At 44.1% G+C, this 17,500-nt stretch overlaps 1 protein-coding gene across 1 annotated transcript in view; it reads right to left on the bottom strand.

Annotated features, from left to right (window-relative positions):
- LOC105897595 (protein MMS22-like) overlaps nucleotides 1-17,500 on the bottom strand; it is a 59,260-nt gene that overhangs the window by 12,603 nt on the left and 29,157 nt on the right. The window contains exons 4-9 of the mRNA XM_042709216.1: nucleotides 6,071-6,184; nucleotides 5,642-5,812; nucleotides 5,001-5,069; nucleotides 4,435-4,554; nucleotides 3,786-4,021; nucleotides 477-986 (exon numbers count right to left, since the gene is read on the bottom strand). Coding sequence (XP_042565150.1) covers nucleotides 477-986; nucleotides 3,786-4,021; nucleotides 4,435-4,554; nucleotides 5,001-5,069; nucleotides 5,642-5,812; nucleotides 6,071-6,184 — 1,220 coding nt within the window. The remainder of the gene's footprint in view (nucleotides 1-476; nucleotides 987-3,785; nucleotides 4,022-4,434; nucleotides 4,555-5,000; nucleotides 5,070-5,641; nucleotides 5,813-6,070; nucleotides 6,185-17,500) is intronic.

Genomic DNA, 17,500 nt, shown 5'->3' with positions numbered 1-17,500 from the left:
CTATTAATGCGTTACCAGACTGACTGACTGTCTGACTGACTGACTGCATGTCTGTGAGTGTGAGTTTCCCTTAATGCCTTGCCAATGTGTGTGTGTATGCATGCGTGTCTGCGTGTCTGCGTTGCAGACAACATAGTAGATATCCTGGTGCAACGGTACATGTGATCTGGCCTCAAGTGAATTCCTCAAGTTCTGAATGCCACCCTGCTTCCACTAATGTCTGTCATCAATTAGGTTACAAAGCAAACATTAGTGCCCACCCAATTCTACCATTATACATTTTTAACCTATATTACAATATATATAACACTATTTTGGGTCAGCTGAAGCTCCTTTGAGACAAGTAAGTCATCACCACATCGAAACACTGTGCAAGAGTGTGTGTCATTTATGTGTGTGTGTGTGTGTGTGTGTGTGTGTGTGTGTGTGTGTGTGTGCGATTATGCATGTGTATATGTGTCCTTGTCTTGCCTCACCTTAGCTGTGCCAGTGCATTCTGCAGGAACCCCAGGGCGGACGCCAGCTCGGACTGCCTGCAGGCGGGTAGCAGCATGGCGAAGCCCTCGTTGAGCAGCCTCTCCTCGGCCTGGCACAGGTGCCCGCTGGTCTCCAGCACCTCCGCCACCCCCTCCAGGTAGGCCCCCAGGGGTTGCCACAGCGCCAGCTTGCGCGACGGCTCCGTGGTCTTCAGGTAGAACTCGCGGGCCACCTGGGCGAAGGAGGTGGCCAGGCGCTCGGCGTGGGCCCCTGCGTCCAGACCGCGGCCCACGTACAGCAGCAGCAGCGCCAGCTGGCCGCGCCACAGCAGGGCCCGGTGGGCCGGGGGCATGGAGCCCGCCGGCAGCAGGGCCATGAGGTCGTAGGCCCGGCCCGTCACGTCCTCCAGCTCGGCGCTGCGGGCCAGAACCAGGAAAAGGAGCAGGAAGTTCATCAGGCCCGACTCGGACAGCTCCGCCATGCGCCTCTGGTGGAACTTGGAGTAGATCCTGAGAAAGAAGAAGAAGAAGAAGAGAGAGAGAGGTTAAGAGAAGAAAGACAAAATATGAGAATGTGAAAATAAGTAGAGAATAAAAATACACTGAAAAGAAAAAAAGAGATAGAAAAGTGTGAAGAGATAAAAGAAAAGAAAATAGAGCCGAAACAGGCGAGAGGAGAAAGGGGAGAAGAGGAGAAGAAGAGAAGACATCCATAAAAAAAAATGTGAGGAGAGGAGAGGACGAGAGTCCCACATTCCATTTCACTGTTGTCAGATGGAGGTGACCATAAACACCGAGCAACAAGCAGACACAGCTCATTCTTCAGTGTGTTCATCGCTCTGGGAAAGCAGAACGGCAAAGCTGACAGTGCCTGCTTCTGTCCAGGGAAGTGTGTGTGTGTGTGTGTGTGTGTGTGTGTGTGTGTGTGTGTGTGTGTGTGTGAGAGAGTGTGTGAGAGAGAGTGTGTGTTAGAGTGTGTGTTAGAGTGTGTGTCAGATTATGTGTGAGAGCGTAAGAGAATAACTCTTCTGAGCGTATGATCCTCTAGGCACAGTGTGTGAAATGCCTTTAAAGATCACACTAAATGTCAGAAACACTCGGAAACACAGCAGCTTGTCGCTCTATCACTCTCTCACTCACTCATTCACACACACACACACACACACAGACAGATTTACAGCAGCACCAGGAAGAAATCAATACTCTCACAAACCCAAAACACATGACACACACACACACACACACACAGACACACACACACACACACAGACCTGTTTCCCTCCAAGCAGAGAACCCTGTGGACTTCATCAGAAGATTGGCATGAACACACACTCACACACACACTCTCTCACACACACACACACACACACACACACACACACACACACACACACACACACACACACACACACACACACACACACACACACACAGCAGCAGCAGCAGCAGCAGCAGCAGTTGAGAGGGTGGGATACACTCTCAGCAGCTGCTGAAAAAAATACAAAACAAGCCCTGTTGGACGATGGAGCGCTAAGCTCTCCTGCACTGTGTGTGTGTATGTGTGTGTGTAGAGATGATAAAGAAATGGACAGGGGGGTGAGCAGAGGACAACTATAATGAGAAGTGGGAAGTAGTGGAAGGAGAAAAGCAGAGGAAGTGACAGAGGGGGTTAAAGGTCAAGAGTGACTAAGCAAGACAGAAGGACAGAGTGTGATAGAGAACAGTGTTTTTGTGGAATTATGTGTATTACTGTATGTGTGTTTGTGTGTTTGTGTTTGTGTGTTTGTGTGTGTGTTTTATTGCGTGTCCTCTCGGTCTGTTTGTTTATCCCGGACAGCTTTTCCTCCGTGGGGGAGCAGATGCTGGTGTGAGTTTTTGGCACGGACACCCCCCTCTATCCCTCCTGCCATGCTCATTAATGCGCCGCACGCCAACCCCCCGCTGAGCACCCCGCCCCCTGGGTGAACCCCGGCCTCCTCTGAGCGTGCGCGCGCGCGTGTGTGTGTCTGTGTGTGTGTGTGTGTTTGGGCCTTCTTCGGTGGGCTCTGGAACCAGCCCAGCCCAGCACTGCCTGTTTCATGGCATGCCCACCCCCCCCACCCCACCGATTCCGCTGAGCTCACCCCCTCCCCCACACACCGCCATTCGTTAAGGCGAATTAACCACCGTGCTCGTTAGCTAATTAGCCTCTGTGTCTGCTGTGCGGCCAAGCACGTTCCAAACAGAGGGAAGTCATTATCCGGATTTATATCCTTCCACACACACACACACCACCAGATCGGATCAGACCACTTGGTTCTGATGTGTGTGTGTGTGGGTAGCCGGTTGGGCACTCTCACCCACACCAGGGCCAAGCTGAGAAAAAAGATTTAGCTCTCTCTCTCTCTGTGTGTGTGTGTGTGTGTGTGTGTGTGTGTGTGTGTGTGTGTGTGTGTGTGTGTGTGTGTGTGAGAAAGACGGGGGGGCTGGTGTCCTGAGGGTGAGGGGGTCTCAGCTACTGAAGAAGAACGCACAACACCTGCCCTTTATACACACACACATAGGGGACCCGTCCAGATCTTAGCTGTGAGCTGAGTGTATGAATAGCGTGTGTGAGCGAGTGTATGCAGGGGGTGTGTGTGTGTGTTTGCTTAAGTACGCCATGGCACCTTGACACCGAGCCTCGCCCCCCTACTGTGAGCCTGGTGGCCATTTAAAAAGTCACCTGTTGAGCGAAGAGCACCTGAAGAGCATCTGCCTTGCCTGTAGACAGCGTGTTCCTGGCACAAGCACAGCGCTGAGCAGCGTGAAGCTATGTGTGACTATCAAAGGCTGTCGGTGTGAGGGAGCGGCAACACACAATCCCATGGAGGTGTATGGGAAGCCATGCCAGAACCATGCCAACAGAAGGCCGCCAATGTTAAGGCAAAGTAACATTTGTGTAAATACTGTACACACGCTCAGCAGAAGGAAAAAAAAAAGAGGAAGACTGGGAAAAAAAATAAAGAAAGGAGAGAGAGTAAAACCACACTGTATAGAGCGACGGGTGTTATAATATTACAATGGCAGATAAGAGAATGGAAATGGCACTGATGTAAGGCAATACAGAGCAGTTGATGACAGTGTAAGACAATATGATCCGATGTCAGCTAGTGGGAAGGACAGGTGTGTTTATCTGTCCTTTACAGGCCCATATTCCATCTAAATTAATTTGAAGATGATACCAAACGCAAATGCTTGTTGCTGCAAATTGTTGCATAGTGTCGCTTTACTGTAAGCACTTCAATGGCAGGTGTGGCAGTAGTGAGTGAAAATCCAGAGGTTCCTGACCTGCCCTTGATCTGCCTCCAGGGGGCTCCACCTGCGTTCTCCTGGCTGAGGTGCAGGGCGAGCACGCGCAGGAATATGGAGAAGGAGCTGCAGGCGCGGTAGAGCTGCGTGTGTTCGGCGGAACCCAACGGCGTCGGCAAGCAGCAGGCCTGGGCCATCTCCAGCAGAGAGAGCGGGCTGCGGCTCACGCTGCCCAGCCCGCTCACACCCAACCAGGGCACGGCGAAGGGTGCGTTCTGGGGGGGGGGGGGGGAGGGCAGGGTGGATGAGAGGTGGTGCAGGTGGAAAGAGAAGAGCCAGAGGAGAATAATTAAGAGACTCGTCCAGTGTCTGACAGGGCAACGAAAAGCTCCAACTGAGGAACATTTCACAAGGTCTGACAGATTGAATTCACATTCACATCGCACAAACACCAAAAGTTAACACAAACATGGCTGAATAGCCACACCAGGCTTTGTATGACAATACTGGTCCATTATGGGTAAGGTCAACTAACATCAGTGGGTACAAGAAGGACGCATGGAGTACACATGTATGTGTAGGAAACAATTAAGATAAAAAGATGCATTTCAACTTCTAATTCTAAGCATGTTTGTATAAGATGCAATCATCTCCAAGGCCTGATTTCAGATGTGTCTTGGACCCTCACCAGGTTCTTGCTGTAGTACTCCCAGAGGGTAGTCACCGCGATGGTGTTTGGCTCCCACAGCATAGTCAGACTCAGGCAGCAATGCACATGCATTCGGATCTGTTCCTCCTGAACACTCCCCTACAAAACACACACACACCACTTAAACACACGACTGCACAAGCATGCCTAAAATATATCTCATATACAGCCATACAACTTGCACTTAGAGCAGTTACATTCCTGCAATTTTTTTCTATTTCTGTAAAAATAGAAATTAAAATAGTAAAATAGTATTTATTGTTACGCTAGGTCGCTATTGCTCGTAGCTTGATTATTCTCTCCCTTGTATGTCGCTTTGGATAAAAGCGTCTGCTAAATGACTAAATGTAAATGTAATGTTACAGGCCCTCTCTCCTCCTTTCTACCCATCACTCCATTAATACACTAATGAGAAAAGACATTCAAAGACTGCTAAACATGGTCCATAAAATTAAACAGTACACCATAAGATTAAACAGTACACACTATGCCCATAACCGTGTAGAAGAAAAAGCAATTAGTGTGATCCCTGAGTGAGCACTTACCTTTGGATCACAGGTGGACTTCAATAGCTCACACACAAAACTCCAGTTGTGCTCGAGTTGGAACTGTTTCTGGAAGACATTACCACACACCAGCATATGATATCAACAGATGATTTCATGTATCATTAAACGATTTCATAATATAATTTCAATCAAATAACACAAATGGCGCCACCTACACAGTGTTAAAGACAAAACAACCTCCATGACAAATCCATGACATTCGCACAATTCCTCGCCCGCCCACGTTACCAAATGAATATTGCAGGTTTCTCATTTGCGACATGATATGGCATCCAAATGAGGAATTCAATCACGCAACATCTCTGAAGCTGTATTATCAAGAGCACAAATAACTTAGGTAAACAAAATCAATCCCTTCTATAGCTTCCACTGTGACCGGTATGATCGTCTTTTAGGATTGTTTACTTATTATTGTTTGTTTATGGTAGTTTTCTTCTTTTTTTCTGGCATTTACTGTATGTCCTCAAAACTGAAATGTTTTTCTCATGGCATTCAATGTCTTCTCCTAGATTTAGCTATGTAATGTAACCATAGACGATTGGCTACCCGCTGGTAAGGCTAGTTGATTTAACCCTTTCTGTGGGTGTATGTTGTCAGAGAAAGGTTGCGTGGCGTACCTCAGTGTGAAGCGAGCCGTTTCGGCTGTACTGGCCCAACTGAGCCAGGTGTGTGACCAGCCACCAGGTGAAGCCCAGGGGGTCTTTGCCGACGCTGGGGAGGCGTTGGCCCGCCGCTGGCGCCCCCTTCAGGAGATTCTGCAGAAGCGGTGTCACGTAGCCCCAAAACGACTGACCATGGAGAGGAACAGGGTGAGAAAGACAACAATATGATTACCAGCTCACAGAAGTGGGATGAGCGTGGTGAACAAAGCTTTCTGCACAACTCACAACACAACAGTCTGAACATGGCATGGGATTGAATATGTTGGTGTACATGGGAAATGGGAGTGAGTATGTGTGTGCATGTACTTCTGTGTGTGTGTGTGTGTGTGTGTGTGTGTGTGTGTGTGTGTGTGTGTGTGTGTGTGTGTGTGTTCCCTGACTCACAGGAGTGTGTGTGGTCTTGCTCCTGTGCTCCAGGAGGTGGATGAGGAGGACCCAGAGTTCTTTGGTGCAGAGACAGTGGTAGTGGTGGCTGGACATGGCCTCTGTGGGCCTCACCTAAACAACATGACCATGACCGCACAGGGCAAACAGAATAAGACATATTCAACACTATGCGTGCACAGAACTAAAAGCTATAGGAGACCAAAACATGCTTATAGATATGGCATATGCAAAGAAAATACATTTCATCTAGACAAGTTGAGGATGAAAACATTCGTTTTCTCATCACATTGGCTCTTGGTAATGAGTTATCATCATGACACCCACAGCCTTCACACTAAAGCAACACACGCAGGAAGGTCACACTGCAAACATTGAAATACCATCAGCCATCAGCCATCATACCATCAGCTGGTGCGCTGCGCCACCAGGGGAGAACGGACTCTTGATCAGTGCTATTCTACCATCAGAGAGGCATATCGCGCGTGCGCGTGCGCACCACTAGGCAATAGCGATCATTCTGTGATTAAACTCATCCCCACATACCAGTCCCTACTCAGGAAACAAAAACCGGTCAAGAGGTCTGTCCAGATACGAACACCTGATGCAACTGAATCACTGCAAGCCTGTTTTGACATTACAGACTGGGCAGCTATTAAGCTGGCATGCAATGACATTGATGAGTATGCAGACACATGCTCATCCTACGTCTACTTCTGTGAGGAACTCTGCATCCCCAGACAATCCATTGTCATTTATAGTAATAATAAACCGTGGTTCAACAAGGAGGTGAGGCTACTGAGGAGAGGGAAGGAGGCGGCCCACAGGAGCGGAGATAAGGACGCGTACACAAATATGCCCTCAGCAAAGCCATCCAGCATGCTAAAGGGGTGTATAAGACTAGAATTGAACAACAGGTCGGGGATAAGAACATCAGAGCTGTCTGGAGGGGCCTACAATCTGCCACGGGCTACAAGAAGAAGCCCCCCCCCACCTCTAACGACCCAAATCTACCAGACCAGTTCAATGTGTTCTGCACAAGGTTTGAAGCACCGCGTGGGTCCACCCCCTCCATCCCCCCCGCCTCCCCTCCCCCTGCCACCACCTCACCTGCTCCACTGGTCATCACTGAGCATGAGGTTCGGAGGCTCTTCAAAGGTCAGAACACCAGGAAAGCGTGTGGGCCGGACATGGTGTCACCTGCTACCCTCAAGCACTGTGCCAGCGAGCTGGCTCCAGTGTTTACGGACATTTTTAATCAGTCTCTCAATTTATGCCGTGTCCCTGTATGCTTCAAATCTGCTGTCATCATTCCAGTGCCGAAAAAGCCCAAGATCACCTGCTTAAATGATTACAGACCGGTCGCCCTCACCTCTGTAGTCATGAAAGTATTTGAACGCTTGGTCCTCTCCTATCTCAAAGCATCCACTGACCACCTCATGGACCCCCTCCAAATTTGCATACAGACCCAACCGCTCAGTAGACGATGCCAATCAACATAGCCCTTCACTATATTCTACAACACCTGGACAATCGGAACACCTATGCAGGGTCCTGTTTGTGGATTATAGTTCTGCCTTTAACACCATCATTCCGACCTCCTCCATAGCAAACTGACCCATCTGAACATCCACCCCCTTACCTGCTTATGGAATTACAGATTTTCTCACCAACAGGAGACAGTATGTCAGGCTGGGCCCGCATCTGTCACAGCCCCGCACAGTTAACACCGTGCCCCCAGGGTTGTGTGCTGTCCCCCTGCCTTCTTCTCCCTGTACACCAACGACTGCTCCTCTGGTGACCCGTCTGTCAAGACCATCAAGTATGCAGACGACACCACCATGATAGGTCTCATCAGCAACAACAACGAGTCTGCCTACCGGAGGGAGGTCGGGCCATCTAGAGTCCTGGTGTGGCAGTCAGCAACCTAGAGCTCAACGTCAACAAGACAGTGGAGGTGATTGTGGACTTCCGAAAAAAGGTTCCGACACATCTTCCACTTGTCATCAACAACTCATCTGTCACTGTAGTAGAGCATTTCAAGTTCCTAGGCACAACCATCACCAACACACTAAAATGGGACAATAACATCACTCAATTAGTGAAGAAAGGTCAGCAGCGCCTGTTTCTTCCTCCGGCAGCTGAGAGGACTACAGGTCAGCCCCCCATCATGGTGCAGTTTTACAGGGCTATCATTGGAGAGTGTGCTTACATCCTCTCACTCGGTCTGGTATGACTCTGCCTCTGCCCGCTCTAAGGCCAGGCTCCAAAGAGTCGTACGGGCAGCAGAGCGCATCATCGGCTGCCCCCTTCCCTCCATCAAGGACCTTCACAGCTCCAGATCCCTCAGGAAAGTAATGAAGATCACGGCAGACCCCTCACATCCTGCTAACAGTCTCTTTAACCGTCTCCGCCTCTGGACAGCGATACAGGGCCATCATGACCAAAACATCACGTCACCTCAACAGTTTTTTCCCCAAGCAAATAGCCCTCCTAAATAGCTCTCACACACGAACTTTATCGCACTTTTAATTTAACTTTATTTAACATTATTATTGTTGCACTACCTCCATTCTTATTTATTATTTTGCACATACTGTCTGGTACTATCTGTCCTTGTATTGTTGTTCTGTGTTGTCTTGTTGTTCTATTTGTGATACTATAGCCTGCATGGAGAAAACCAAAAAAAATTCCTAGTATCTGTATACATGGCGAAATAAAGTTGAATTGAATTGAATTCAAGGCAAATATGATCACTTTTGTATAGATGTTAACAAGGTTACAAACAAAAACTGAACTGCTAAAATCAGAATAATCTGTTTTATTTTCAGGGGTATAGTATCATGTGTCTGTCAAAATGCAGCACATTTCCATCTGCAGTCATCTAAATGGTCTGGTTATGAACTGAGAGTTAATTGTTTTGAAAAGAGCATCTAAATGTCAGCAAGTGTTTTGAAAAGGTGAACATTGTATTGACTGTAAAAAACTGTAATACAAAGGTAATAATACATACTGATAAATGTCAACTGATAAAACAATAACTGGGTCATGGATACACACCACGCTAATGCAATGCTTTGCCAGTATCATTGTTTATACACATATTACTATGGGTAGAGTAGATTGCTAGCGAGCTAATCTCCTCTGTCAGAATACTTTTTGTATTAGGAATGTTCTGCTTTATTCACAGGACTTCCTTTATCGGTTAGCCAACTGATGCAAAGGCCTCTACTATCCGTCACGCAATGACAAACTTTCATTTACTTGCATGTACTGAAACGACAACAGTTGGCTGTTTGGCGCCTCCTACTACAAAAACAGCTGATTGGCTGTCAGCAGAAACACTAGTGACAATCATAATGCGTGCTGTGTTTTACTGGGAATTAATTTTGATTTGATTTGGCCGAATGACATTATGCCGCTGCAAGTGTCACAGGCTGAGAGAAAAGACACACAGAGAACAAGGTGTATTATATCCTAGATGACACACAGTCTGAGGAACGATGGCATGCATATCTGAAGAGTGTCTCACTTGTCCTCTGTCAGATCTTGTTCTTCCCCACAGCATTATGAACAAAGTCTAACCTATGAGAGGAAGCTGACGGGGAAAACATCAGTACTGCTGAAACCCACCAACTGCTGATTTCCAGGCTGTCTGTGTCAGCCGTTCTAGAGCGTAAGATTTGTTTGAGATTTTCAGGCCCTAAAAGCTGTGAAATATAATCCAATATGAACATTAAAGCTCAATCTGTGTAAGATTGGGACCACAAAAACTAATCTGACAGACAGGATTCGGAAAGAACATTAATACCGTTTTTTATTCTTTAACATTAAAATGGCGGACGTGTTTTGTTGATCCTACCAACACTAGTGTGGGTTTTTGGTGGAATACTTCTGCAGGTGTGTGGGGTCTCTGCAGTGAGACAGATTAGAGCACTTCAAACGGATGAGACATCAGTGAAAATGGACTACCACTCAGCCTCATCAAATTCATCCCATCACTTAATCTCAGGCAAAACAGTGGTTCCTGAAGCTAGCTTGAAGCGCAATAATATGACCTGGAGGCACCTACAGTGTGAGTATGATAACTGTGTTGCACATAAAGGCACAATTGATGCGACAAACATCTTTTATCTAATACTTCAGATGTTAATTTAGTTGCAGTGCTATTTTAGGCTACAACTATACTGCTTGGCTGCTGTATGAGTTTGAGAATGAAACTAAAATGTTTGCTTGAATTGTGCATCTCATGGAATATCTGCTCTTCCTGTGATGGAAACAATAAGAACAGCATCGTAGCATGAAATCACCAGACTTGTATGGTAACTACTGTTAGCTCAGCCATTCAGATTTACAAAGAATTCTGAAGAAAAGGATGATTTTGGTTTACAATTAATTTATCAATGATAGCTAACACTTTGTACTCCCAAAGCATCTACATATTATTACATTTTACCAATCCCAACTTTAAACCTTATCCTTCAACTAAAAACTAACCCAGGTATAATTTGAGACAACATGCAATACTATAAAAAGCACAGTGCATAGCCTTATTGATTAGGTCCCTAAGGATAGTCCATATAAAGTGTGGTCATGATTGCATACTGAAGTTTGAAATACTGGGGTGTGTTTGGTTCAGAGCACCCACTGAGGTGGTGCCTCCAGATAACCCAACAGAATTACAGGCCTGTGCTATGCCATGTCTCTAGTGGAGAGATCACTTGCGCTACACCATCACATTAAGGTGAAGTCTGTATGTGTGCATGTTTCCCCTCTTCACTTGTCACCACAGAATAGCCTGATATGCATGAATGGCATAACAATGTGTTATTTGTGTCCTCTAAGCCAGGGGTCGGGAACTTTTTTTTGCCTGGAGAGCCACTTTTACCATTTTTTCTTTTTTTTTTTTATCTCAGAAGAGCCACAAAAAGACGATTACAAGAAAAAGTTTGGATATTTAACTAACAGTTACTTTTATTCAACAGTTTTTTTAAATACATTTTCTACTAGTTTTAAAAGTTATGGTACTAGTAACTTGAATTGTAAATGGCATCGGGAAATGACAGAAGTTAACAACGTTACAACGTAACAACGATATGAAGTTAACAACGTTAACCACACAACACTCGAAATTGAACATTTGGCCTACCAGAGATTAATGCGACTTCTGGTGCTGCATAGACTTGCTGATGGCCTTGTAGTCTGGCTCATATTCAGTGAGGTGAAGCTTCATGCAAGCATTGAGGCTTTCATCATTTAAACGCGAGCGCAGGTTCGTCTTGATATTTTTCATATGTGAGTAAGATTTCTCACATACATAAGTGACCGAAGATGGTTAACACAGCAATACTAACACGTTGCAATGTGCGGTGTGTAATGGGCAGTTCATTCCAAGTTTTTTAGAATCAGAATCATTTTTAGAATCAGTTCGTCTTCGGATGGAAGCTTACCCATGTCAGTCCACTTGTGTTCGCTCGCAAGCTGTGCTCGCTGACGTGCGATTCCTTCCAGCTGATCGTTCAGTGATTTGAACTTGCCCACCCAGATGTCAGACGAGGTCAGGTCGGCAACCTCCATTTCGAAATCGCCGATAGAAACACCAGGGATGCGCGATAAGTTTTTTTCCTTTTCGACATTTTTCTCTAACCTATCAACTTTAACAATGAAAGTTTCGTTGACGGAAATGTAGGGAAATCTGTGATTTTGTTTGATATTGGCATGGCAACCAGCCGTAACAATGTTGTGCAGGCTATGGATACGGAGTCAAGTGAGGTGGAAAGTTAAATTAAATCACTCAGGTAGACCTACGTATTTGCCACGAAGCCTTGTAATTTTAATATAAGTAGTATTGACTGTTATTTTAGCCTTCTACTAGACCTAGGCTGATCCCTTGATTACACGTTTTTTTCTGTATTTTTCTCCAACCCATTTCGTCCGAGAGCCCCGGCCGTCAGCAAAAGAGCCAGTGGTGGCTCGCGAGCCACAGGTTCCTGACCCATGCTCTAAGCATTATTGGTGACTTCCTCAAAACAATAATGTCATTACTCTATGGAAACCTTTACTTTGGTGTCTGTAATATTATGTAGCCTTTTTCATTCATCAGTCTAGGCTCTGTTCTCTTTTCAGTGTCTTCCAAGAGTTTGGATGGAATGAATATTACCCACGATTATCTGCCACAGTTTCACTGTGAAAGCGAGTCTCTCATTCTGAGGTTTGCTGTGGCCAGACAAACCCATCTATTCTTGTTCACCGGTCAGTAAAGATAAAATTAGTATACAGCACAGTATCTGGATATAACCCCACATTAATGTAGTTCCTTGACTCTCATTTCCACAGACAACCTCTCTCCCATCAGCATCCAGCATCTCCCTGCTCACTGCAAGCACACAGCAGTGAAACATGGACCTTGGTTGCTACTCAAGGTCTACTTTAAAGGTTGCTACCTTCGTCACAAGGCAAGGAACTTGTAGTGTTGATCTACACTGTTAATCCTGCATCTCCAAGTGCTACATCACCTCTGTTATCCAATTTATGTCATATATATTATATGTTTTATTCTTTATACGGATTCCTTATCTAACATGTAATCCCTAGGTGATGGAGTGGATGCAGCTCCATGCTCTGATGGTGCAGTACTTTGACCGCGGGCTGAACCTAAACATAACGGCAACTGTCTCGTGCCTTACTCTCACACCATTACGTGCTGCTTCAAAAGCTGTGGCTCCTCAAATTAAGTGTGAGAAGAGTGAAATGACTGTGAAACTCTCTGGACGCACTCTGAAGAACGTTTTGGTGTCTGGTGAGTACTCTAGGCCTAATGGTGGGTGATTTGGTACTTTGGTGTTGTGTATGTTTGGTGTTTATTTGTTATTATATAATAAGACACAGGATTTGTAATGTGTTGATAAAAACAGACCCTGCTAGTTAGTCCAGCAAATTTTAAAGGTTTATCAGGAAATCTGAATGAAGGTATTTTAAGCATCACAATGTGACTCTAAATGAAATAATAACTTTTGCTGTTCAAGGTCTCCATGTGGATCAAAACAAGGATGTCAAACAATGGAGAAATAATAAGTTTCTATATGTCAAAATTAATATTGAGGTAAGATCTCCATTAATCAATAAATATTAGTAAACGATTAAAATATTTAATCATTAATCGCATTTATGTCATAGTTAACTCAAAATTAATCGCGATTAATCGCAAATTTTTATCTATTCTAAATGTCCCTTCGTTTATTTATTTTTTCCATCATTTTATTTTTATTTTAATGCCCTTATCAACATGGAAAAGTTGATGGGCTTGCTTTATGCAAATGTTTTATTTTATTGAAAACCAATATTGCCAAACAGGGCAGTACAAAATAAAATTATAAAGTGCACATTTCAGGTAAACAAGGACTCAGCCTATAGTGCAGTTAAACCATGGCTTAATATTTTCTTTTTTTCAAGTTTGCTGGGAACATAGCAGTCAGGCCTCTTATTTCAGAAACATTGAACCGTAACAGTTAGGTTACCAATAAAAGGTAAGCCTACTACTTCTTTGCTTTCAGCCAGCTGCCTGTTGACATTTTCAGACAAGAGTGAAGCTCGCTTCTTTTGCACAACACAACTTTTAAAAGTAAACTTTCCATTCAGAAGCTTTTTATCATCCATTTCGCCGTATCGCGCTCACCATTCACTTAAACCGTAACGTTCCCCTACTACACAGTTTGCGAGGCCAAAAAGAATGTTTATCTAAAAAAAAAAAATTAAAAAAAATTCGCGTTAATCTCGCGATAAAAAAATTAACGGAGTTAAAATGGGTTTGCGTTAACGCCGTTAATAACGCATTAAACTGACAGCACTAATAAATATCCATTAAAACTGATATGTAAGGGAAACTAAACTATAATGTAAATGTAGTGCACTGTGACACAGACTACGTACAATTTTTCTTACATGTTTTTAAATGTTTCTCTTTATTATTTCTCTCCACAGAAAGAACAAACTTTAACACTGATTTATTTGGACCTAACTGGAAAGCTTAAAAAAATCAAAGTCTCTTGTACCAAGAAACATCGGCCTCGTTTACCCAGATCCATCTCTGTACCATACATACCAACAGATTCATCCACAGACACAACTGGCTCCTCCTCCAATACAGACACAGATTCATCCACAGACACAACTGACTCCTCCTCCAATACAGATACAACAGATTCATCCACAGACACAACTGACTCCTCCTCCAATACAGACACAACAGATTCATCCACAGACACAACTGACTCCTCCTCCAATACAGACACAACAGATTCATTCACAGACACAACTGACTCCTCCTCCAATACAGACACAACTGACTCTGAAACTACAACTACAACTACAGCTACAACTATTAAATCTCCTCCTGCCACAACCACGTTAGCTGTTACTACAACAGAAGTGACTACCACACCTATACTTACAACATCTGCTACAACATCAAGCCCAACCACTACAGTAGCTGCTACGACTACAGATATGCCTACAACAACATTAGCTGCTACAACAACATTAGCTGCTACAACAACATTAGCTGACACAACAACATTAGCTGACACAACAACATCTGTTCCTACTACAACATCTGTTCCTACTACAACATTAGCTGACACAACAACATCAGGAATTACTACCACATCAGTCCCTACAACATATACTACAACATCCATCCCTACCACTACATTAGCTGATACTACAACATCAGAAGTCACAACTAAATTGTTCCCTACAACATCTGCAACAACATCTGGCCAAACCACTACATTAGCTGATACTACAACATCCGAAATTACTACTACATCAGTCCCTATAACATCTGCCACATCATCCATCCCTACCACAACATTAGCAGATACTACAACATCAGAAGTTACAACTACAGCAGTCCCTATAACATCTGCTATAACATCCATCCCTACCACAACATTTGCTGATACGACAACATCAGAAGTTACAACTAAATCAGTCTATACGACTTCTGCAACAACATCCTTCCCTTACACAACATTAACTGATACTACAACATCAGGAATTGCTACCACATCAGTCTCTATAACATCTGTTCCAACATCAATCCCAACCACAACAGTAGCTGCTACGACTACAGATATGCCTACAACAACATTAGCTGCTACAACTACATTAACTGATACTACAACATTAGCTGCTACAACTACATCTGTTCCTACTACAACATTAGCTGCTTCTACAACATCCATCCCAACCACAACATTAGCTGACACAACAACATCAGAAGTTACTACCACATCAGACCCTAAAACATCTGCAACAACATCCATCGCAACCACAACATTAGCAGTTACTACAACATTAGGAATTACTACCACATCAGTCCCTATAACATCTGTTCCAACATCAAGCCCAACCACTACAGTAGCTGCTACGGCTACAGATATGCCTACAACAACATTAGCTGCTACAACTACATTAGCTGATACTACAACATTAGCTGACACAACAACAATCTGTTCCTACTACTACATTAGCTGCTACCACAACATCCATCCTTACCACAACATTAGCTGACACAACAACATTTGTTCCTACTACAACATCTATTTCTACTACAACATTAGCTGACACAACAACATCAGAAGTTACTACCACATCAGACCCTAAAACATATGCTACAACATCCATCCCTACCACAACATTAGCAGTTACTACAACATTAGGAATTACTACCACATCAGTCCCTATAACATCTGTTCCAACATCAAGCCCAACCACTACAGTAGCTGCTACGACTACAGATATGCCTACAACAACATTAGCTGCTACAACTACATTAGCTGACACATTAACATCTGTTCCTACTACAACATTAGCTGCTTCTACAACATCTGTTCCTACTACAACATTAGCTGACACAACAACATCAGAAGTTACAACTACATCAGTCCCTACAACATCTGCTATAACATCCATCCCTACCACAACATTAGCTGATACCTCAACATCAGAAGTCACAACTAAATTGTTCCCTACAACATCTGCAACAACATCCATCCCTACCACAACATTAGCAGATACTACAACATCAGAAGTTACTACCACATCAGACCCTACAACATCCATCCCTACCACAACATTAGCAGATACTACAACATCAGGAATTACTACCACATCAGTCCCTATAACATCTGTTCCAACATCAATCCCTATCACTACAGTAGCTGCTACGACTACAGATATGCCTACAACAACATTAGCTGCTACAACTACATTAGCTGATACTACAACATTAGCTGACACAACAACATCTGTTCCTACTACTACATTAGCTGACACAACAACATCTATTTCTACTATTACATTAGCTGCTACAACTACTGTAGGAGTCATTTCTATCCACCTTTTAGTTAGCTTTATTTTAGTGTTACTTATTTTAGCCATTTGGGGGAGTATTGCACTGGGTGTGGCACGTCACGGGTAATTGGGTATATCTACAGGAGTGATTACTCAATTAGGGAAAGGTGTGGATGGCGGGAACACACGGTTCTTACCGTAGCCGTGAAACCCACTTCACCGACAGCATCTTGTTAATAAGCAAACAGCACTGGGTGAAAGGACCAATTTTATGTACAAATGTATACCTTTATAATAAACTGGAACACCACCCAAGGAGAGTTCATGCCTAGACCAAGGATGATTTGCTACGCGTTGGGAACACTTTGCCGTCCACACTGAGGCTAATAGGATAGCCTCCACAACTACATTAACTGATACTACAACATTAGCTGACACAACAACATCTGTTCCTACCACAACATCTGTTCCTACTACAACATTAGCTGCTTCTACAACATCCATCCCCACTACTTCATTAGCTGACACAACAACATCAGAAATTACTACCAAATCAGACCCTACAACATCTGCTATAACATCCATCCCAACCACAACATTAGCTGACACAACAACATCAGAAGTTACAACTACATCAGTCCCTATAACATCTGCTACAATATCCATCCCTACCACTACATTAGAAGATACTGCTACATCAGAAGTTACTAATACATCAGTCCCTACAACATCTGCTACAACATCTGATGGAGATCATTTGCAAACACTGTTAATTACTTAAGCAAGTATGAATCATATGAAATGGCTTTTCTGTGTGTGTGTGTAACTTAGAATATTAGGTGCCACTTAGTCTGCATATGTACAAGAGCATGTTTAGACCAGAAGTGATAAGAAGGGTCGAACTGTGCTTCTTCCGACCTTGCAAAACTTCCATCCTTGCCTCGGACGTCAGAAATCCACCACGTGGTTATCTCTGCTGAACGCTAAACTTCTGTCTATATAAACCTTGTGCGATGTGTTTATCATTGCTTCATTTTCAGCCTTGTGCTGGGAGTGAGCCCGATTGCAAATTTT

This window comes from Clupea harengus, chromosome 11 (assembly GCF_900700415.2).
Source record: "Clupea harengus chromosome 11, Ch_v2.0.2, whole genome shotgun sequence".
NCBI classification, from domain to species: Eukaryota; Metazoa; Chordata; class Actinopteri; order Clupeiformes; family Clupeidae; genus Clupea; species Clupea harengus.
This window is presented reverse-complemented; position numbering and strand designations above follow the sequence as displayed.